Genomic DNA, 24,202 nt, shown 5'->3' with positions numbered 1-24,202 from the left:
ACTGCAGCAAGTGTTACTTGTGTGATTTTGATAGTGGACTTTTTGACCAACCCTTAATATTCAATTTCATAACGTACTCCCAAGGAGTCAGCATGTTTTAGATGATCTTTCAGGCAATATTTGTGCGCGCGCCGTTCCGCGGGGCTTCCATCTGCACGCGCAGACAAAGATCAAAAACGCTGACAAAATAATAAGAAATGCATCGTTGAACAGTCTGCTGACAATAAGAAACGTTTTATTTCTGGGTGTATTTTTACCAGTATCATAAATTATATATGTTTTAAGGAAGTGTAAGCTAATTTAAAGGAACGTTTAACTTTTTTTGCTATTCTCGCATCTGCTTTATTATTTTTGTGTTGTATGCGCTGTATGTGCTTTCTTCGTTTTGTGCGTCATGTTATTCTTAATAACGCTAGTCGTCGGAGTTACTCCTTATTGAAATTACATGAGTGGTCTTACTGTAACCTTCATGGCCATTCTCTGCCGCTGTCCTATGTTCTTATCGCAGTTCTGTCAAAAAACGGCAAAGTGATATATTAATTACAAGCGGCGCAAGTAATTAAAGCCTGTGCAATCACTGGAACTATTATTTTGGGTCAAGGTAGGTTGAGAGAGATTGTGCAAAGTGGAGGGTGAAATTCCTTCGCCTATATTTAAAGAAAACCTCTGAATGAAAAAAACTTCATATATATTAAAATATTCAGTGATAATGCTAATTTCGTTTCTGACACGACTGCTTTCAGATGTACCAATGCGTCACAAAACAATATAGCCGGTTGACGTAAAACTACGTATTGTAGTAACTGACGCATAAATTTTTGGATATAGTCTTCATTACGGATTGAATGTGTTTGTAATTCAATTTAATGTATAACGTTTTACAAAATGTCACTGTTTACAATGGGTTAAACAAATAGTTATTTTTAAGCTGAGTTTATTATTATATGTACCTAAACAACACCATATAAAGTTGCTCTGTTTCCCACACACTGCCTGCGTGGTGCAGTGGTGCAAGCAATGAAGGACCTATGAGAGGAGCAGAAATCAATTACAATTATTCTTCGTTGACAAAGTAATTAAGACTGGAGTGGCCAGTTAATTTATTGCGGAAAGGCTTATCAAGCTTGTTCGCAGATTTATGACCGATGCCGCTACCGCGTTCATTTTGGGTGATTATCACACATTATCAGTGAGTGGCAATGTGGTCGTGCACAGTTCACGTTGGAGAAAACTGAATTGATTTTCATACTGTTTGTCCAATATTCTATTGGAGACTTAATAATAGAATTTAATGATGCAATTGTAAAACAAGTATGAATTATACCTGAACTACAGTATACGACCTGAAAGTGGTGCATCCAATAAATAAATAAATATATTTGTATATAAATTATATATATATATATATATATATATATATATATATATATATATATATAAATCCACGCCAACATATAATACATGATGCACACATTCATACGATCTACAGTGCAAAAACGGACAAGTTAATCGATAAAACATACCTTTGTATACATTTCCTTTATTAACTTTAAGTTAATAAAGTTAAGTTTAATAAACGGGCAGGTTCTGTTACTTCTGGTTCGAGTTAAAATGTTCTTTTTGGCCATAATTTGTTTTTTTCTATAGTTTGTAAATTGTATTTATCAAAAGAAATAGTAACACATTTATAATACCCATAATCTTTTTAGTGATTGCGCTCTACTCAGTGAAAGCATACTTTTTTATCTAAATAATTTTTATGTTAAAGAAACTAGCATGTATAGCTTCAGATAAAAAATAATAGCTTGTTTTGCCTAAAATAGTCCTAAAAACGGATAGCGCATATTTTCGTACAGTCATAATACCTGCATCAAAACAATTTCTAGGCATATCCCAATATAAACTAATAAACTATCGGATACTAACGAAATGAACTAAGAAGTTCTTGAAACTGTTTAAAGAACAGCTTTTCAATAGAACGAACCGTCCTCTAAGTATAAAAAGTGGATCAGGTTTTAAGAAAGTAAAATTCATATTATGGTGCCTGAAATAATGTTCAACCAATGGTAAACACCTACCTATATTCCGTCAAGACCAGTTAATTAATCAAGTACAAATGAATCAGTCCAAACACGGACGGTCAATGACGATGAGTGACAGCTAGTGCGTGCTTGCGTTGTCCCTTTAAAAATCTGAATCCAAGGCTAATGATTTATCAAACTCTTATTATCAAGAAAATGTCAGACGAAGGGCACCTTTCTAGGCACTGACGCAAACCCGATCTTTCCCACGGAGATATAGAAAGCTTTGCACTTACCACAGCTAAATTCAGTCTGTCTATACTCTTTACAGCTGTTTCTGCTTTTTGACCGATCTTTTGCCGCTGGAGATATGGTGAGTACGGTGTTTGTTTGCGGCCTTTAACAATTCGTTGGTATACATGTTTGTTTAAAATATTTTGCTATTTTAACACGTATACCATCAATATCCTACATTTGGAATCGCATTTGCGTGTTTTGCTGAATGCGCACCCTCTCCATGGTGCTGAAACCTTGCTGCTGTCGCTTTCAACCACATTCATTCGCCCGAAGTAAACTTTTAAGACAGATTAGGACATTTGTAATATTATTTTGTTATGTTTTGATATCGTTTCAACGGTATATTGTGTCAGAAGTCATTAAACTTTTTTTGAATGTATATGTTCACGTATGTAACCCAGCTTAAGAGTGAATATCCCGTGAGCTGATGACAGGTAGCAGACGCTTTTGAATAATAGATTTTTGTGTGATTATACTTCCGTTTTTTGCAACAATGAATGACTTAGAGTCATTTTCCGACATCCCGTAAATGATTTGTGTTTTGCCTGGATATCCTCAACCTAGCACGGCGTGTAAGAATGCCTGCCGGGGACCCCGAATCCACAGACAGCTCGGCAGCTTGTCTATTGCCTATAAAATCCAGTGAATGTGCCGGGCTGAATGACAGGAGGGAAATGGGGCGTAAAATTAAAGAATCTTTCTGTAATGGCGAAAGCGGGAAGCAAACACCGGCAGATCGTGAGCTGAAAACCAAAGAAGCGGAGACAACTAGCAAGGAAGCGCCTTTTAAAAAACGCAGAAAACCACATCTAAGCAAAGATATCTGACTTTTCACAAAACATCTTCATTAACGATTTTACCGTGGTACTGTGCTATTGCCATGTTTCGTGTATGCGTTCTTTAATTGTGTTTTTAAGTTTAAAAGTCTGATTTAAACGATTTAATGCTTAAATATTTTTGATTGATTTTGCCGTAATATTTCACATATACACATTTTTTGGGTAAGTTCTTTGTTTTCTAAGCTGATTTTTATTTTTGGTTCTGTAGGATTCAAATATGACTAAGCACCCGACCAACATTCCTGCCAGTTTTAATACTTTACCCCAGCCTGAAGGAGATGTTGGAATTACAACAAATAAATCTGAGCATGCAAAAAATCTCCCGTCCAATGCACAGCCTGCACCGCAGCCTCCTCTTGCCAACGAGAGAAAAACTTTCTGCACAACGGAAAATAAATTGGGAGAGGTGGAGGGAAACAAAGAGTACGGGACGTTTAAAAATGCGGCTCCTGTACCAGCGGTTAACGCTACCTTCCGTGCGGATTCTGCGCTCGCCCAGACGGATGGTTCTGCAGTTGTTCATGGCACTTCGATACCTTCCCATTGCACAGACGCATTATCTACTCACAGTGCTTTGAAGTGCACAGTGGAGCAAAATAATGCCACGGGCAACTGGACCTCCATGAGCCAGACTACCGTAATACTGGGGACAGATGGTAACACTTCTGTTCTACCTGGCACGGTGAACCGGGTAAGTAGTTTTAAATGATTTTTTTTTCTGTATAAGAATGAGAACCATTCAAGCACTGATCGCAAACTTTGAGAAAAATATTTAATCCTGTAATGAATTGGGGAAATATATAAAGGTGTAAGTCGTACTATAATTAAGTTCTTGGAAACATGTAAATCTGAAACATATTCACTGGTAGAATTGACCACATCGACCTTTGTCGTATTTTTCTTTTTAGTAGAATTTTTTTTAAGTAAAATTATCCCGGAGGGGATTATTCCGAAAATACGGTCTGCTTTTCAGTACGTGTAAGAAAGTTATACATCCCTGCGCTGTTGTGTCATCCCTGCGATGTTGTGTATCGTAACGAAGATCAGATAGTTGAATAAATTTAAAACATTAGAAGTAATGTCTTCAAATTAGGTATGTGATATATTACTAACGATTAAGGATGTTTAGAATGATATATGTTTTCCTGTAAGTTTTACATATTTGGTTCAGAATGCATTCATGGATTCCTGTTCCACTCAAGAATTCCCTGAAAAAAACTGCTCTCCTGGGATTGGTTACTGCCGCTAGCAGCAATGCGGTCTAATCCATTACATAAGGATGCGGTTTCTGGCTATTGTTCAATCCCTCAGGGAAATTTTAACCCAAATTAAGTGGCGCTTTTACTTTTGCCTCTATATTATTCCACTGATAAGAACGATGTGATTACATAGTAGCCTAGTAGTAATAATAAAATTAGAGAGATTATTATTATTATTTATTGTCATTAAGAACAACAGCAGTAATAATAATAATTATTATAATAATTTAGATATTAAAATATATAAGATATAAAATTGATGTTCACTTTATTTCATTAGAATCGTAGAAGTGAATTGGACATATATACAAGTAGACTATGTTTTAAGTAATTAAAATATATCAAACAATTGTCTCCTTTAGGATGACGATGATGAAGAAGGGGATGAGAACAAAGCCAGGGGAAACTGGTCAAATAAACTCGATTTCATTCTCTCTATGGTTGGCTACGCTGTCGGTTTGGGTAACGTGTGGAGATTCCCATATCTAGCCTTCCAAAATGGAGGAGGTAAGAAAAATAACTTTCTGTTGTGTGCTGAACAACAGTTCGCAAAAGTAGCTGAATGGTTACTTCGGTTATACTTGGAAAAATTAAAATATTACGTCCTCAATACTGTGAACGATATCACACACCTATTAAAGAGCCCTTTTGTTTTTTTTTTCCATCAGACGTGATGTGCACCAAATAACGGATCCGATATATGAAACAATAATTCAGAAATATGTTTCTGAGCAGATATACGGGTGAATGCATGCTGCGTGAGGTGTATATGGCTGTTTGGTTCAACTAGTTTGCGAAGTAAACTGAATATGAATCAGAAAACGTTAAATTGTATTGATATATACTTTCTAAGAATTAGTTTGTTATTGTGACTTTGCTACAAAAGCAATCATTGCTAAGTTTGCGTATATTGCTTAATATAACAGTAATATTTTGACATAATTATACTGCATTTTCCGAGCTATCAATAGAAAAATTCCCAGTGGTTTATATTATTCAAGGTAATAACTATTGTAATTATGGCATGAAAACATTTATATTTCTTTGATAACTGCACCATACTTATGAAGTCATTGCATAAAACGTGTTTAAGTGCATGAAATTGCATAAAACCTTAATATATTGTTTAGCCGAAGCCTGTATTTCATGTATATTTTTTGATCGGGGAAATGTATTATTTTTCATTTAATTTTTAAAAGAATTTTCCAGACAGGGAAAATGATGTCCCTTTTAGTTTTACAAAATATTGTTTAAATAAAATACCCTGGTCATGGAATTACGAAGCAAACGTGTATAAAATATACTGCAGTAATACTTCATCTGAACAGGCAGAGTATTTTTGACCACAGCGTCTAATACGTTTTTAAATTAACAAGAAAAAATATTATTTTAAATATTGTTGTAAATATTGTAAACTTTATGTATAATTAATTAAACTATATGTATACGTGACTTTCTCGTCTACCCTTATAGGTGCTTTTTTAATACCTTACCTGATAATGCTGTGCCTAGCTGGAATCCCCATATTTTTACTCGAAGTGTCCCTGGGTCAGTTCGCCAGCCAGGGCCCCGTGTCCGTGTGGAAAGCCATCCCGTCGCTTCAAGGTACATTACGTTTGCCCACAGTATGTGCCTATTTTATATTCTTGTTGTATTTATCTGTTAAAATGATAATATTGTTTCGGTAAGAGTGGAATAGCGAATGATTTGTTTGTAGACATAGATGTAAATGTATAAAATAGCTGGATGACTCGTTATGTTTCAGCTTGAGAATAATTTACGTATTTTGTCTCATTTATTCATTTTAGGTTGCGGGATTGCCATGTTGATTATATCAGTCTTAATAGCCATATACTATAATATAATCATGTGCTGGACATTGTACTACCTGTTCGCTTCGTTGAAGGGCTCACTGCCATGGGCTACTTGTAAGAATTCTTGGAATACCGTGGACTGTAAAGACAAAGACATGCTTCTCTTAGGTAAGGACAGTGAAAATGTGGTTCTACTTACTGTGTGTGTGTGTGTGTGTGTGTTTCAAGCGTGGTATTGCTTTCAAGTTTTCAACGCATTTTTTCTCTTTCATTCTTTGTCATATGTGAATAAGTTTTTGCCAACGACTAAAGGCTTTATTTCTCATTCATTTCTGTAGTTTTTGAATTACAGATCGATGTGCGTGTGTAAATTTGTTTGGCTGTGTATTATTCACGCACTTTGTTCAAGTGAAAATATGGTGATGATTTTATCAGCTAAAATCCACCATGGACTATATTTGTATATAATTACAGGTGATTTTAATTGCTAATAACATAACATATAATGATTATTTGCTTGTTAGTTTGTTGTTTGCTTGTTTAAATTTAAAACTGTACCTTGGTTGACCTTTCCTACTCGGCAGTAGCGATTAAAGCAAAAAAAGAAAAGAAAAAAACTGCTGTTTTGACAATTTTTACTGTAAGGGAATTGCTGCAATGTCACAATGTTCACTGAAGAGCCCTACTGTGGCCATGCAGGAAACTGCAGCTAATTTTGCATCGTACAGTAGCTGTACTGTACGGTGTACGCAGTGTACAGAGAATGCTAACACAAAATACACAAAGAACTTTTTTTGTTAAATAAAAATACGAAACGGCAAGATAAGACTGTATAGGGAAATGTATGCAAATATAATCACGGAACGCTCATTTTCATCATGACAGACTCCTGTATTCTCCGGGAGAGGAATATCACCTTAATCAGGAACACAACCTTCTGTTTGTCGCCTAATGTCATTGGAAATTTGAGCAAGCTCACGAACATAACATCAGAAAACAAAACCTATGTGAGTCCCAGTGAAGAATATTTCAAGTAAGTAGTTAACTTGTTAAAATCTTTTCACCAAGTAGAATGTTTTTGAGGCGTTATTAGAACTTTGAACAGTTTTAAATAAAATGAATGTAGACGAATTATATATATTTCATGCCAACTATATAGTTCAGGCTGAAATACTCATATATGGATAGGTACAACATGTGTAAACGAGGCATTCATTTCTAAGTTAAAGTTTATAGCTGTATTTCGGAGACTTTTATAGTAACTCTTATAGTAAATCTTGCTTTTCCTCTTCTAATACCTAGCTAGACATTTCAAATAACCTGATACTCAGTCCTACCGAGGTAAAGAGTAGACGTGTCTTTCTCGCAACAGGTACAACGTACTCCACATTTCTAAAGGGATTGAGTATACGGGGGATATTCGTTGGCCTTTAGCCCTTTGCTTGTTCCTGGCTTGGGTCATAGTCTACGCATCTCTGGCAAAAGGAATCAAATCCTCTGGAAAGGTAAGAAGCCATTGAAGTTTAGTTATTAAAGACCGAGGACATTCAAACAGAGTGCGCGAGGATGGCATTCCCGCTTATACGTTACATAATACATCATAAGAGGGAGCTCAGTGTTCTGGTTTCAATGCTTACTTTTGAAATTCTGTTGCAAGGTTTCCCTCTAGTGGAGCTGATTTTAAATCGCACATAATGTCGGATGCCTAGCGGTGTACTGAGGCGTAGCTAGAATCTTAAAACATCAGGGCTTAGCTCCAACACCTAATCTGTCCAACAATCAGTCTGCCCCGCTCTGACCACGCTAAAGTTACGATGATCGTATCATCATCATTTTGGGAAATGCAGCCTTGGACTAGAACCTTTATGTTGTGTGGAATTCTCAGACTTAGAGCTTGGTTATTAAAACATTACAGATGCACACTGACCCAATATGAGAGTAGCGTCAAACATCTTTTTTTTCCCCAATTTCCTTAGGTTGTTTATTTCACAGCAACGTTCCCCTACGTCGTGCTGGTGATTCTGCTGGTGCGGGGAGTCACCCTGCCAGGGGCTGGATCCGGCATCCTCTATTTCATAACACCCAAATGGGAGAAGCTCAATGACGCTAAGGTGCCACAAGCAGAACAATTCACAATGCATGTACAGTAGAGTAAAGGTTTTATACTACACAGTTATAAGAAAATGCATGAGTTAAGGTATAAACTTAAATACTAACATCCTTAGAGAAACATTCTGGTTCAGTTCACTGTGTTGGGGAAGTTACTTCTAAAAATAATCCAGTACAAACGGGGGTGGAAAGTTCAGGTCCAGAAATTACAAATCCAGACCAAGATTTTGTATTCTGTGACTGTGACTCTTTATGCTCAACTAGTTGGTTGAAACAAAACCTTGGGCTGAATTTGTACTTTCTGGACCTGACATTTCCACCTCTGTCTTTATTAGATTACTTATGTGAGTAACTTCCCAACACTGACTGCTGACTACACTAATATGTTTATTTCTGCTCTTCTACATACCCATAATTTGAGACCCTTTTGGCATATGATGGCGCATATGTGAAATCTGGGTTCACTACCCTCTTCCTAAAATGCTTGATACAGTTTCTCGTCTCATCAGTCCAAGTGCCATCATTGCTTGACTCTCTCCCCAAGTAACCTCATCATCTGTGTGTTTTATTACTAGGTCTGGAAGGATGCTGCTACTCAAATTTTCTTCTCCCTGTCTGCAGCCTGGGGTGGACTCATCACTCTGTCTTCCTACAACAAATTCCACAACAACTGTTACAGGTCAGTACTCATGTGTCACAAAGTCAAATTCTATGTTTATTAACTACTGCAAGTGAGTATCTGATTCCCACTTAATGGGTCTCAAAAAGAATTGTAGTCCTTTAAGTCTGACTTTGTTTATATAAGGTATTTTAGAATATTACCCTTCAAGTTGTGGGGCTGATCTCCTCATGGAGGTGACAGAGAAAGAAGGCATATTTATTTTCTTAAACTGGGGCTCTGGGCACATGACAACGTCTGATTCACATTTTTAAGCAATAGTGCTTACACTAATGGCCCATTAAATGACACAGAAAATCTTTAAACATCGCCATAATTTCAATTAATTATACAGATGGCATCTACTAAGAGCACATTTCCAAAGCTCACTCAGTTCTTGGGATACGTTTTGGAGGGAATTTAGTGAGTTTTGGAAATTTTACAGAAGTTCTTCTTTGTATTACATAAGGTCTGACTGAATTTTGGTTCTCAGCACTCTGCGATGAGGAAGCCTGACTTTCGGTCATTGGTCTCAAAAACAACAAAAAAATGACCTGAGTTTTGAAAATGTGCTCTTCATATGCTTCAGTTCATTGGTTTAAAAGCTACTATGCCCAAGTGTTACTTTGCCGTTTTATGTACAATGGATCAACAAAATTTTAAATGGCTTTCTTGTTGAAAAGCAACATATTGTTTCATCCTAACAAGCTGTCTGCAGAATATGTGTGATGAAATGTTATGATACATGGTGTATAAATAAACTATTCATAATGCAGGACAACTGCAAAAGCACGAAGGCATATCAAACCAAAAATCAGCGGCTGACAGGAAGCCTCCACTCTGTGGCTGACTTCAGCTCTTCCCACTTTTTCTTATTTTTTATCTTCTCTCTAGAGACACGATTATTGTGACATGCACAAACAGTGCCACCAGCATATTTGCAGGATTTGTCATCTTCTCTGTGATTGGATTCATGGCACATGAGTTGAAGGTGCCTATCGAGAAGGTCGCTGATGAAGGTAAACGAAAAAGAACGACTTTGATCTTTATTAAGATTATAGGCAACAACATGGGATCTCATAAAAGAGCAGCCTGATTATGTGGTATAAATGAGAATCTGATTTAAGATCCTTGTAAGCCTCCTACCGGATTTTTATAATATATAATATTCATTTTTAATGAGAAGAGCTGCGAGGGGGCAGGATAATTCCAGGCAGGAAAAGTACATGAGCTTGCACATTTTCAGTTGGCATATGAAGGATTTATTGACAAGGTGTTGTGATGAAAACATTGCTGTGTGAGTCAAGTGATCAGTCTGCATTGCTGTACCTGTGACCCGCAGGCCCTGGCATTGCTTTTGTGGTATACCCAGAGGCTCTCACCAGGCTGCCGGTGTCTCCCTTCTGGGCCATCATTTTCTTCCTCATGCTGCTCACACTGGGGCTGGATACTATGGTAACCGAATTCAAACTAGCCTTTTGTTACACAGTGTGGCTACTCTGTGGTTTCTTTTATAGCACTAAGAGGGGGTACCCCCTCTTTATTAGAATGATAATGTACTAACCTGGGAACAACAGTACATACTATCATTAAAAACTCATCCTTTTATATGTGCTATTTCAAAATAATATTTATTTCCAAAGTAGACTGAGTTCTTGACATCAGTTCAGGTTGATTTTGCTTTTACACTTGTCGTAGATTCAAAAGGCATTGCTGATATTAAATCTGTTCGGTGTGGGACTCACTAAGGAAGATGAAAGCCATTAAATAATCAGACTGGATGTCTTATGGAGAATAGTGGGGTTGAAATAGGGTCCTTCTAAGCCATAATTAGAGGGATTCGCAGCACACATGGCTCAGCTGCCTGTCAGCTATCAGCTGTAGTGATATTTGCGTGCTGTGCCCTCCAATGTACGCTGCAAAGCAGCTGCTTCTTATAGCACCAGTCAGGCCAGTGCAGTGTGAGTGTGGGCTTAGCAGATCTATATACACCTATGTGCAGTATTCTCACTCACGCCTTTATGAAATCTTTTAATTAACAATCGGCTTAACTATCTGACAACCATGGGGTCTCTCATGGGAAAATATAATCTGTTATGTCCAGAGAAGACCGTGTTCGTTCTTTTAATTTCGTCTAACCACCATACATAGCTAAGGTATAAATATGGCCTTTTCTTTACCATTTCACCATGCTTAGTGAACATGTGCTTCACTTTTGATCGTTTCCTTGTGTTTTTGCTGTCCATTAATGCTTGAGTGTCCTTATGTTGGCCGCTCTTTTATTCTCAAGTTCGCTACCATCGAGACCATTGTCACATCGGTCTCCGATGAATTTCCCAAGTATCTGCGCAAACACAAGACATTCTTTACCCTGGCATGCTGTCTCTCCTTCTTCTTGCTGGGCTTCCCTATGATTACGGAGGTAAGGCTGCCATTGTACTAGGAAGCAGACTATGCAAAGATATAATTCAGTGACTTGCAGTCCAAATACTTAATTAAACATTAAAGGAACTAAGAAGAAAGGTCAACGAAACACTTGAACACTGCATCTTCTAATGCACCAGGCCTAAAATTCCCACTTATTAAGCCCTCTGATCCAACTGCTACTACTCAGCTGACTATTTAAAAGAACTCCCTTACAATGAAAAAGTATTATAGCTTAAATCACACACTATACAAATCAAGTATAAAGTAGATACGAAACACATTTATATTTTTTTATATATCATATATATCACAAAACATGCTCAATCTCCCATTCATTTTTGTATTAGATGAGGCATTAATATGTCCAAATGTCCCGTTGATCTATAAACTGTAGCTGCTAATTGAATTTAGTATGAATCTGACATATTGTAAGAGGTAAATGTAGTGATTCGTTCATGGCAGTTAGTCTTCTATAGTGGTAAATGATATATGAAAAGAAAATCATATCGGAAAATAATAATGCATTGCTTTTCTAGGTTGTGTATTTTCGTAATACAGCATTAGTTGTATTAAATAATTCAGTTATAAAGGTTTTTTTAAGCATAATGTTCATTAACAATTAACAGCAGTGGGAAATTTTACTCAAAATTAAAGTCATCCAGTAAAATACTACTGAATTAAAAGTAAAAAATACCTGGTTTTAAAAGTACTTAAATAAAAAGTACTATACATTCAAATTTAGTCATCTTAGAAAAATATATCTATTTAAATTCCTTAAGACAGATTTGAATATAGCATATAGCATAGCAAGATATAGTGCAGCACAATGAGGAAAACTGACTCATATGTTCTTTTTATTCTCTTTATTTTCTTTAACACTAAAAGTGCAACCATACAAACACACTTCTAGTTTTCATCAATAAATAACTGTTGAGTAACCAGCAGACTTGTTTGAGTATACAAGTATACTGAAGTAATCAGGAGGTAGGCTGCAGCAGAAATCTTTGCTAGAATATGCTGTGAGCTGACGTGCCTGAATTTCCCGAACAGAGTGGGATGTATATGCTACAGCTGGTGGACACCTTTGCAGCCTCCTACTCCCTAGTCATCATTGCTATTTTTGAATTGATTGGAGTCTCATACATCTATGGTAAGTAAAATATTAATAATTTATGTCTAAAAATGCAGGCATTTCACACTATCACCACTAGATGCCTCTGTCACCCTATCAACCATTCTGACGGAATTTCCTCTTAGTAAGATGTCTCTTCATGAATATTGTTTCAGGATTGCAGAGGTTCTGTGAAGATATTGAAATGATGATTGGATTCCAGCCAAACAAGTTCTGGCGAATCTGTTGGGCCTTTGTGACACCAACTATTCTTACAGTATGTACCATGGCTGGGTAAACACTTGGTAGATATCAATTTTCAGCTCTTTCAGCGGCAGTCACGATTGATGCAGGGTTCTAGTTTTGACAAATAGTTTTCAGCTTTATTCCTGTAATTGCTGTTCTACTCAATTGTGCCTGAATTGCTCAGACCAAAATAAAAGAAGATCCAAACTTCGTGGTTTATGAAATGGCCATCAGTTATAATAAAGAGTGGCACAATAATCTCCCAAACAGAACTGTATTATTTCTAATGAACAGTAGAGTGGTCCTCTCATTCTGACGCACCCAGGACCATTTGAGAAGGGGGCTCTATGTACACCTTGAATTTGAGACTTTGTAACAACGCAGTATGTCATAATGCTTCATCATGTGCTAACTTGACAGAATGTAACAAATTGAATGATGATAATAATAACAATGATGATGATGGTGATGATAACAGGGTAAGGTTGCAATATAAAATTCTAATGTAGTCTATACATTTGTGACATTTTTTTGAGTTATTACGTAATACGGTGTTTTTACATAGTGCGCTTACACATAATGTTTTTAATTTGTTACATTTTGTCGAGTTATTACATAATGCATTATAACAGACCTACCCTGTGCTACATCATACATCACAATGGAAATATAAGTACCAAACTGTACCAGTTTATGCCGCTCCCTACCTCTTTGTGAAAGTCACTTTCATCTTTGGTCTGATTGGGAGGCTTCTGGCTCGACATTTAACCTCAGATAATAGAAGTCTGAAGCCATAGTAATCAGTCTTATCACAAAGACACTTATCAAGAAACCACCTTGGGGTATGGAGCATGTCCATCCACGCTGTCCTTCCTTCCCCTGTGCAGTTCATTCTGGCTTTGAGTTTGTACCAGTGGAAGGTGATGACCTATGAGGACTACACCTACCCAACATGGTCTATGGTTATGGGCTGGCTGATGGTGATTTGTTCTGTCATCTGGATCCCCATCATGTTTGTCATCAAAATGCATTTGGCACCAGGATCTTTCATTGAGGTAAGAGCAACTGGGAAAGGCACAGTTGCATGAACTATCTTGATCCAATTAATGTAATCATTACTGTAGTGGCAGCAGAGGGGAAATGAGGCATATATTGAGAGAAGAGTATTGATAATCCACAGTTAAAGAACTTAAGTGCAGTTTCAGTTCCCCTCTTTTTTGTTCTGCAACTGTTTCTTAGGAGAGTTGGTGCATAATGTCAAGAGGGTGAGTTTAAAATGACTGCAATCAATTATGAAGGTGCATACAGAAGGGGACCTGAAAGTTGTAGGGTTATGGAATTCCCGGTTTTTGATAATACGCATGTTTGTGCGTGTTCTCCAAATGTTTATTTTTGATTATTGCATCACATGAAAGGATGCAAGTTAGTGACAAAATATATTTTCCATGGTATGCTTGGCTAAGTGTTGCCAGGCAACAAAAGTGTCTAGGGAGTATGTAAATGCTGCTGCAGTGTGTGAGGTGTAAACATTGCTGCAGCGTATGAGGCGGAATCATTGCTGCAGTGTGTGAGGTGGACATGCTGCTGCAGTGTGTGAGGTGGGCATGATACTGCAGTGCGTGAGGTGGACATGCTGCTGCAGTGTGTGAGGTGGGCATGATACTGCAGTGCGTGAGGTGGACATGCTGCTGCAGTGTGTGAGGTGGGCATGATACTGCAGTGTGTGAGGTGGACATGCTGCTGCAGTGTGTGAGGTGGTCATGATACTGCAGTGCGTGAGGTGGACATGCTGCTGCAGTGTGTGAGGTGGGCATGATACTGCAGTGCGTGAGGTGGACATGCTGCTGCAGTGTGTGAGGTGGGCATGATACTGCAGTGTGTGAGGTGGACATGCTGCTGCAGTGTGTGAGGTGGACATGCTGCTGCAGTGTGTGAGGTGGGCATGATACTGTAGTGTGTGAGGTGTACATGCTGCTGCAGTGTGTGAGGTGGGCATGATACTGCAGTGTGTGAGGTGGACATGCTGCTGCAGTGTGTGAGGTGGACATGCTCATGCAGTGTGTGAGGTGGGCATGATACTGCAGTGTGTGAGGTGGACATGCTGCTGCAGTGTGTGAGGTGGGCATGATACTGCAGTGTGTGAGGTGGACATGCTGCTGCAGTGTGTGAGGTGGACATGCTCCTGCAGTGTGTGAGGTGGGCATGATACTGCAGTGTGCGAGGTGGACATGCTGCTGCAGTGTGTGAGGTGGACATGCTGCTGCAGTGTGTGAGGTGGGCATGGTACTGCAGTGTGCGAGGTGGACATGCTGCTGTAATCATAATGCATAATAAACATGGCTATAATGTATGCCTTTTTATAAATATTTATAGCCATGTTTATAATGCTTAATGAATGCATTCTAATATTTTATGAATGTGTTCATAGATTGTTATAGACATGGCATTCATAGAAAGTATTACCAGTTCCCCATATTAATGGTCTTCAATTGACATATGTTTTATTCTCATGCCCTGCATGCACTGCAAATTGGCCTCGTAATCAAAGATATGGGACGTACTCTTAATTTGTCTTATCTGTTTCATCTGTATCATGACAGAAATGTGTTAAATAGCAAAAGGCATGCTTATGAACAGCAATCGCAAAACCCAAAAATGCCGCAATGTTTTTTTTCTGATATTGTTCAGTCCTAAATAGATGACCATTCATGTGACATTACTAAGGACACGGTGAAAGCTGTAGAGGGTGTAGGTCAGACTGAAGCTTCACGGAGGACCAGCCCTGGTGCCAGAACCATTTTACCAAACAGGCTCTGCATCATGGTTGGGGTCACAGTTTAACTCACCAAATGTAGTACTAGTAATTCTTCTATGACAATGTTCAAACAACACCTGACAGACACTCATCAGTGAAGCAAATGACCAGATGACTTATCAGGACCATGGGCAGCACAGTCAACATGAAGTCTTTTTTATGTTGTATATCGTAATTTTCATTTGCATAAAGAGCACACATGTATACATGTCAGCGGTTGCTAAAAAAACAAAATGTATGAAGCATAAGTAAACTAAGGAACCAAACTTGACACTGATCTGTCAAAGGAGCTAAATGTCCATTTTACCACATTTATTCAGATTCGACATTAAACTACTTTTAATATCAACATGGAATAAAATCATATCAGTTCTGCTTTTTATTTATTTTTTTTCGAAATGTATTTATTTGTTTTTGGAAACGTCTTCGCATTCGACACACCAAGCCTCCGCTTGAGGCCAAGCCTGCAGAGTACAAAATGTGATTTTAACTGAGAAGTAAGAGCGACAGGAAGGGGGGGGGGCGGGCGTCTAGCAATATTGGGGAGGGGGATTGTTCCTCCTGTGCCCCCATTTCCAAAGGCCCTGACTGCACTACAAGTGCATTATATCCGTAAATCCCTTTGGAATTTAATCACAGGGCCTAGTCCTCGGCCTGAATCACGGTTCGTGTCTAATACATGATGTCATATTTGTGAACGAATCACTCTTTTGAATTTGTTCTCTTCAGTGAGTCAGGTGAACTGGTTTAGAGAGTTACCTCTTCGGTCAAGATGGAATAATATACATCGGCAATTTACTAGCTGCAAATATTAGGAGCCAAACTCGCAGAAATCATCTTCTCCATAAGAGTGGTTAGGTTCTCTGTCCTCATCCAACACGTCACGTGGGTCCCCATCCTGAAAATGCCTATGATGAAACACTTAGACACATACAGCATAAATATATGTGATGACCTTCCTTTATGTGACAGGACTTGACCACTGCGGCATGTTGCCAGTGGTTCTGAGGATGAGCTCCCCCCTTAAATTGGGCCAATAGGCATTTTGCTGGAGAGGCAGCTGGAGTGAAATCTGTCACAGCTGGCCCTCCCCAGTTTTTTTAAGCTCAGCCTTCTTCCAATTTGCTTAAAAAGAAAAGAAAATTAATTGACTTGTAGCTAATACTATTTATATTTAGGTTAGTAGTAATACATACCAGTTTGAAAATTATTTTGTCTTTCACTAGAACCTGTCCCCAGGTCCTTGGTGTGCCAGAATTTGCTCTGAATATGACGGACAAAGTGATTCATATAGACAGTGGAAATGCAAAGGCTGCAATGGACACTTTGTCAGCCATTTTCTCACACCCTCCTCTCTTTGTTTTGGCTGCTTTGGCTGTGTTGCCTTAGGCACGTATAACTTTCTAGAACTTCTCGTATCCCTCCAGCAAAAGCACTTGCTCTGCTGAGGGTGAAGAATTCTGCCCTGATTTTCCCCATTTTGGACGGCCAATCACAGACTTGCCAATCGTCGTTTCAGAGTAAATATATGTAGTTATGCGGGTGACCGGGGCGGTATGGTGGTGCAGTGGTTAGCACTGTTGCCTCACACCTCTGGGACCCAGGTTCGAGTCTCCGCCTGGGAAACACATGTGTGTGGAGTTTGCATGTTCTCCCCATGTCGTCGTGGGGTTTCCTCCAGGTACTCCGGTTTCCCCCCACAGTCCAAAAACCTGCTGAGGCTAATTGGAATTGCTAAATTGCCCATAGGTGTGCCTGTGTGAGTGAATGATGTGTGAGTGTGCCCTGTGATGGGCTAGTCCCCCATCCTGGGTTGTTCCCTGCCTCGTGCCCATTGCTTCCGGTATAGACTCCGGACCCCCCGAGATCCAGTAGGATAAGCAGTTTGGAAAATGGATGGATGGATGGATGTGGGTGACCACTGGAGCGTGTAATTATCTTGCATGATTTAATAAAGCTTCTCTAATCCAATTCTCTCTTGGTTTTGAGGAACCGAACTAGCCAGATAACTGAATCCAGAGCTAGAAGATCTAGATGAGTTGACTGTTCTTGGATGCGTTAATCGACATACAAAGACCCCTCAGGTCTAGCACTACCCTCAAGCTGCTGCATACATATATTCCTGCTTGCTCAAACCTCCTCCACCTCTCCTCTTATGCTCTCCGCCACTCTCTGTCCCATCTCTCATTCAGACTCCTTCCACATTAAATTTCAGACAAAATAGACCCACTTTACAACCAGCAACAAAATAGCAAAATTAAACTCTAACATTATTCATAATTAAAGGTTATACTCGTTGATTTGCCACTGCGATTTGCATGGCCGGCATTACGTGTGCGGTTACAGAATATTAATCAACTTCAGATTCAAGAATTCCAAATTGCTGTGATATAACTGTAACTTAAAGCAATTAAGGTATTGCTTTAACACAGTTCAGTTAAATGTAGAAGGCTGATATGTGTTAATTAATCAATACTACTGAATAAAATGATTTAGAAATGCACATTGTGTTGAGATTTATTAATTCTTCTTTAGACTGTGCAGAGATTTTACTAGACGTTAGAATAATCTATTTGTATGGTAATATGGGGAACTGATAATTCAGGCTTGATAATTTTTCTTCCTTTAACTTTTCTTTACTTAGATAAAACCAACCTTGTTGAACTGTTGAAGAATTAATGAAGGAGCTTGTAGCTGATTGATTTATTTTACAGTTTCAAGCATGTAATTTGCAGTATCAAATAACAAAGGTGCTTTGATTGTTATGGGCATGTTGTGGAAGCCCTACCATTATAATTTTGATTATGTCTTTTGTGTGTTAAGATGGACTTGGTAATATGGAGAAAGTAATCTGTTGAAAGGTGCCTGCATCCAATCACAGTGTGAATCTTCCTGCTTTATCTGTACCACAGAAGAAGGGTGATCACTTGAGAGGAAATAGCACATAATGGGTTCTGTCTGTACTTTTTTGAGGGATGAAGATCATCCCTGAACCTGCAAAAGGGGGAAAGTATCACACGTGACTCATGTGAAAATTGAATTTGAATGGCTAAAAATAGGGATTAATTAAATTATTTGAATTATAATAACATATATGAATTTACATGTTGAATAAGTATTATTTGTAGTGAATGTGCTCTACTCAAAATGCAGTAGTAGATTTTTTTGATGGGAAAACATTTATTTGATTAGGGTTAGGTGCTGGGCAGCACAGTGGCTGATTCTGTGGCCTCACCCCTGCAGCTCTGAGTGTTTGGAGACAGCATGCTCGGCCTGTGTTATTCTGTTGTGTGTATTTATATGCTTTTTGTGTCTCACTGGGACAATCTCCAGACTCACTCTGGCCATGAATTGGAGATGTGATTATGGGCACAAGCTACTTTTTGTTTGTCTGACTCTACAGCGCCTGAAGCTGGTGTGCTCCCCTCAACCAGACTGGGGCCCATTCCTGATGAAGCACCGTGGAGAGCGCTATAAGAACATGATCGATCCCCTGGGAACCAACTCACTGGGACTCAAGCTTCCACCCAAGGATTTCGAGCTGGGCTCCCAGTACATGTAGTTGCCTCTGTGACTTGTGGGTTGCTTGAGTCTCTCTTTCTTCTCTCAAACCCATTTAATTCTCTCTAATAGGGTTCATGATTAATTATGTCATATGGCTGAAAACACTTCCTTCCATTTGAGCATTTTCCTGTAGCAATGTTGTTCAACATATCTTCCCATGAGAGACTTAGCTAACAATATAACACTCTTTGCTTAAGAAGTGAAAATGTGTTAATGTTCAAAGCACATATTTCTTCCCCAATCTATCTATCTATCTATCTATCTATCTATCTATCTATCTATCTATCTATCTATCTATCTATCTATCTATCTATCTATCTATCTATCTATCCCTGCCTGTCCGTCTGTCTGTCTGTCTGTCTGTCTATTTGTCTGACATTTATTTAATTCTTTTCTTTTCCTGAGCTAATTTTACAGGCACTGGCAGCAAAAAACCTGATTAAATGACAAATGACAGAATATTTAAAAATATACCTTTAAAATGTATGGTACCTCTTTAGTTCAAAATGTGGATTAGATTAAATTAAATAAACCTGAGGAATTCCTTGGGAGTCTAGTACAAAAAAAATAATAATACACAGCTCCCAGGTTGAATGATATCTCAGTTATATTGCAATTTGTGTCTGCCTTGTGTAAAAATAATGCTGTTTTACATGATGCTGTTTTTATTGTTTTTACCTGTAACCTGTTTGTCATGGATACTCCAGTAGAGTCTAGACACACCATTGTCTCCTCTAGGGGTAAATACTGTGCCCTTGGCCTTTTCACTTGGTGAGTAATACTCTCTGTCTATTTGATAGTTTAGGATGCACCTTTAATCTTTTTTTCTTTTTCTTTTTTAAAGACAAAAGCAGCATTCAGATGTACGTTGCAACTTTAAATATAACCAATGGCCATATATATGTGCATAATATAGAGTCTGTTGTTCAATGGTCTATGTTGTGGTCTCTTTCTGGCATTTGTGAATCGTTTTCCCACTCATGTATGTAATGTTAGTAGGGTTAAAAAAAAATTCAGCGAGAATGAGTATGATTCTGAATTGCAAGTGGACTGTATAACTGTGTGTTGTAAAAATTTACACTTTTTAAAAAGTGTTCATGTAGCGTGTGTAGGTGTACTCCCATCCTTATGAATATCTGAGCAACTGTTAGAGATAGTGAGATAGTATAGAATAGCTTAGAAACTTTTTACTGGAACTCGCCTGGTCTGAGATACTGTTGTGGACTTTGGGGGACAGCTTTGCCATGAAATATTTGTCTGTCTTTCATGTAATAGGGTCTCAGGTAAACAGATTCATCAGCTACATCTGTAGGTGTTGAGTGTATACCATCAGCATTCAGGACAAGATGAGTGATTACACATTTTTCAAGTGTCACATTGTGTACTAATATTGAAAAAGAAAACATAAAAATTTCAAGACACAGTGTTGACATGGAAAACAGACATGTTGTGTTCTATGTGAATCAGCTTAATGTTTTTAAAATAATCTATTTAGCTTGTATATAATATCAGCATTGGCCAGCAAAATCCTGTTTTTTCAGACAGGATTGCCTGAATAGAGTCGACTTCAAGCTAAGCAGAACTGGGGAAAGTCACCCCTCAGGTCTTTGTCTTTGCGTATACGCAGAAATGAGCAATGATTCTTACCAATATTGTTCATTTTGTAGTTAAACTAGCCTATTTTTTCAATGTACATGATACTCTGTCTTCCCTAAGGAGGTTGCTGTCATTTTTTTTTCTATGGACAATGTAATTTGCTCTGATTCCAGAAATATCATGGACTCGGTGCTTTGAAGAGTGTGATTGGAAGGAGAAGTATCACAGCAGATATGACTAGTGATGAGGACGTTCTGATTGCCATATGCTGTTGTGTTAATGAAGCGCTCTATAAAATATGATTTTTTTTCCCTCTTATCGTGTAACACGGTAAAAAAAGAGAGGATAATAGAAAAAGTGGAATCCCAGTTGTTGATGCACTTATAATGATGTGTCACTTTTATTTATGGACATGTGTTTTAACTGATTCTCTTGTGTGTCTATAAATGTTTCTTGCTGGTATTATTGTCTTTACTATCTTCCCCCAGCCACCCAGCACTGGAAGATAACTGAATGTGTAATGGAAGAATATCATTGCGGTTGTTCAAATAATCTGTCCAATAAGCAGACAATGGAGAACTGCCCTTTATGCACAGGCAATTCTTCACAGAAGACAGCGTTCCACGCCATGCATTTGGCTAAAAATCTCCCAAACCCTCTAACTGCTTGAGAAAAGTCAGTCAGTTATCTAGAGAATTGGCAAAATGTTTATGGGTAGAAACAGCAACCCTTGTGTTACCGTGAATCCGATTTTTCCTTCTTTCCTGAAATTTACAGCTTACATGGAGCCACTTTCAGCACTCTTAGGCCCTCAAGTTGTCAGGCTTGAATATAAGTTGCCATGCTTCTTTGTCATGCAGTTTATGTCACAGATGGAAAATGTATGCTTGCATTTTCAGCCCCCTTCCCCCTTGCATGTGTCAATCCAGCCATTGCTCTTGTAGACATCAGTACCTCCTCAGATTACTGGCATGCAGAAACGTTATTGTTCATCCTAGTATTTGCATTCATATAATGTGTGTTGTTTTTATGCCTATAAGTCAACTTTAGGCAGTAGATAACCAAAGAAGGAACGCTTTATGAAGGGTTTAAAGACAAAAAAAAGAGAAAATTGGCATGTCAGAAAGACTGAGATACTGCCAGTCACTTTCCATTAGTGTTTGTTGATGATTGCCAACATGCCACAATGCATCTTCAGGTAACCATTGGCCTTATAGATGTCTTCTAATTTTAGAATATTGTGTGTATTTCAATATAAAAATACAGAGTAGCCTATAGTCTGCAATATATAGCTAAATAAAAAAAATGTCACTTATCTAGTCTATGTTGTGTCTTTTGGGCACTTTATTGTGGACCTATCAGTGTATAGGTTAAATTTCTAATTACTTGCGTAATGTCATATGTGTGTTCTATGTGGGGTACTGCTGCCTATGGATATAGATATGTACCCCTCTTACAAACCATGACATCAACTACTTTACCATATAGACTATCACCATATACTATAAACATACATATATATAAATATATAAAAATATAAAGTTTTGAATCTTGTGCCAGAAAAGAGAAAAGAATCATATATTACATGTGAAATGCATTATTTCAAAATGTCATTAATTCTTGAGGCCCTACCTCAGATTTTCTATTTATGTATACAAATTGCAATTTATGTATAATATCTTTGCCTATATTATAATGTCATAAATTAGAATTTATCCTATAATGTATAACTTCTCAAATCACTAAATAAATGTCAATGTTTTCAACATCAGTACTGTGCCAAGTTGTCTTTATAATTCAAAAACACAGCTTTTGGACAAGTGTGGATTCTCTATATATGCAGAATTTTTGCTGATTGGGTCCCTGAATCTTTACCTCTCCTCTGACTTTGAGTGAAAAGGTGAATCTGTGCAAATTACTCCCTGAAAGACTTTCATCAAGAAACTTAATGCCAAAATTCTGCCCGAAAACGAATGATTTCAGTGACTTGATCTTAGTTCCCCTTCAGGCAAATTGTCCCTAAAAGTGAAGAGAAGTTTAATTTTACATGAGATAGTTGCAGAAGGACGACCTTTTGAAAGTGTGAAAGTAACTACAACAATCATTCTTATCCAAGTAGGCAATCTAGTTATTGCAAATGTTTGATAATATTGTCAAGTTTCAGTTAAATATTGATTAGTTTTTGGAAATACTGTAAAAGCATTCTTTCTGCTGATATCTTTTCATACATTATTCAACAATAACAATACCAAAATGCTTTAAATTCTTGGAAGCCAAAGTACCATGAGTCCCAGTGATCTGATGTTTAACATTCTTTTATTGAGATAAAGGCAATTAAACTGACTCTCCCCCTTCTGTGCCCCCAGCTATATGTGTGCAGTTTGCATGTTCTTCCTGTGTTTGTATGCTGGCATCTAGTCTAGGACGTCTGTTGCCTCATGGGCTCTGGTTTGCAGTTTTCTAGATTTCTACAGTTTTCTTAGAAGTCGTGGTCTAAGAGGACCTAAAGGCTGTCATAAAAGTTCTTAGTTAAACATGGCAAATAATAAAATTTAACTGCAAATTACAATGTGAATAGGACCAACTTAAATATCTAACCAGGTACAAAGACAAGTTTGAAAACTGGCAAATAATAAAATTTAACTGCAAATTACAATATAATTAGGACCAACTTAAACATCTAACCAGGTACAAAGACAAGTTTGAAAACTACACACAATGAGTGCCAAAACTCACAAAAATGGCCTCCTATTACTGGTTACATATTTTAACAGTGTCTTAACACAATCTGTGAAGAGTTTTAAGACAAAGAACATAAACGATTACTTTGTTTTGCACTAAGCTTGAGCTCGTTACACATCTTTGTTCTGTGGTTCTACTATGTTTTTTATGCTGTTATGTTTCTTGTTATAAGTATAATTTGCTGTTTTCGCTATTTTAGTTTGAGGTGAGTCCACGCGCATAAATAAATAATTAAAAATATATATTTTGTATTTTCTTGCTAGTGGTATAGTTGTGATAAATGAAACCTCTAATAACTGCCAATATGAAAGAATATAAACTATTTTAAATGTGGACATTATTGAGCAGATGGGCAAACTGCAATTTTTGGTACAAATATCTGTGCAATTCCAGATGATTTTGCCAAGTCTTTGTGGAACTTGGATGACAGGAAAACAACCCAAATACTAAAATGAGATTTTGAGTTTAACTTGAAAAGGCATTTCCTGAAGAAATCATGAATGTGATTACACCGGCAGCATCCGTCAGCCTTTGTGTATCTTAACCTGTGTAATTATGTCGATGCTAATGCATGGCCTGTGAAAGAAAGGTTTGACTTCCCGGAAAGAGGGATGAAAAAGGGATGAGTGTGGAATATCAAAAAGAGAAAAAAAGTACGCTTCTCCGTAATCGGTGGAACATTTGCAAGGTGGAATTTTTGAGGT

The 24,202-nt window shown here is 37.8% G+C and overlaps 1 protein-coding gene across 4 annotated transcripts; it reads left to right on the top strand.

Moving 5' to 3' along the window:
* Nucleotides 1-1,880: 1,880 nt before the first annotated feature.
* On the top strand, nt 1,881-22,350 carry LOC125723494 (sodium- and chloride-dependent glycine transporter 2-like). Of its 4 annotated transcripts, none has more exons than XM_049000124.1 (16): nt 1,881-2,394; nt 3,366-3,848; nt 4,779-4,923; nt 5,890-6,021; nt 6,225-6,398; nt 7,116-7,263; nt 7,603-7,735; nt 8,207-8,341; nt 8,961-9,018; nt 9,894-10,016; nt 10,340-10,452; nt 11,288-11,419; nt 12,475-12,574; nt 12,712-12,812; nt 13,669-13,836; nt 19,000-22,350. In XM_049000124.1, the coding sequence occupies exons 1-16, from the start codon at nt 2,392-2,394 to the stop codon at nt 19,156-19,158; spliced, it is 2,307 nt and encodes a 768-aa protein (XP_048856081.1). In that variant the 5' UTR covers nt 1,881-2,391; the 3' UTR covers nt 19,159-22,350. The 4 variants fall into 4 exon arrangements, with proteins under 4 accessions (XP_048856081.1, XP_048856078.1, XP_048856079.1 ...); XM_049000121.1 differs by having other exon boundaries at nt 8,915-9,018; nt 9,892-10,016; XM_049000122.1 differs by lacking the exon at nt 1,881-2,394 and adding an exon at nt 3,001-3,182 and having other exon boundaries at nt 8,915-9,018; nt 9,892-10,016.
* Nucleotides 22,351-24,202: the final 1,852 nt, after the last annotated feature.

Source organism: Brienomyrus brachyistius, unplaced genomic scaffold (genome assembly GCF_023856365.1).
Source record: "Brienomyrus brachyistius isolate T26 unplaced genomic scaffold, BBRACH_0.4 scaffold49, whole genome shotgun sequence".
Lineage (NCBI taxonomy): Eukaryota > Metazoa > Chordata > Actinopteri > Osteoglossiformes > Mormyridae > Brienomyrus > Brienomyrus brachyistius.
The sequence above is the reverse complement of the archived record's forward strand: the minus strand, read 5'-3'. Positions and strand labels throughout refer to the sequence as shown.

Excerpts from the sequence above, each read along its gene's own strand:
- LOC125723494 (XM_049000121.1), top strand. Across the intron at positions 6,399-7,115 it reads CAAAGACATGCTTCTCTTAG|ACTCCTGTATTCTCCGGGAG; the intron begins GTAAGGACAGTG and ends TCATCATGACAG. Across the intron at positions 12,575-12,711 it reads TGGAGTCTCATACATCTATG|GATTGCAGAGGTTCTGTGAA; the intron begins GTAAGTAAAATA and ends ATATTGTTTCAG.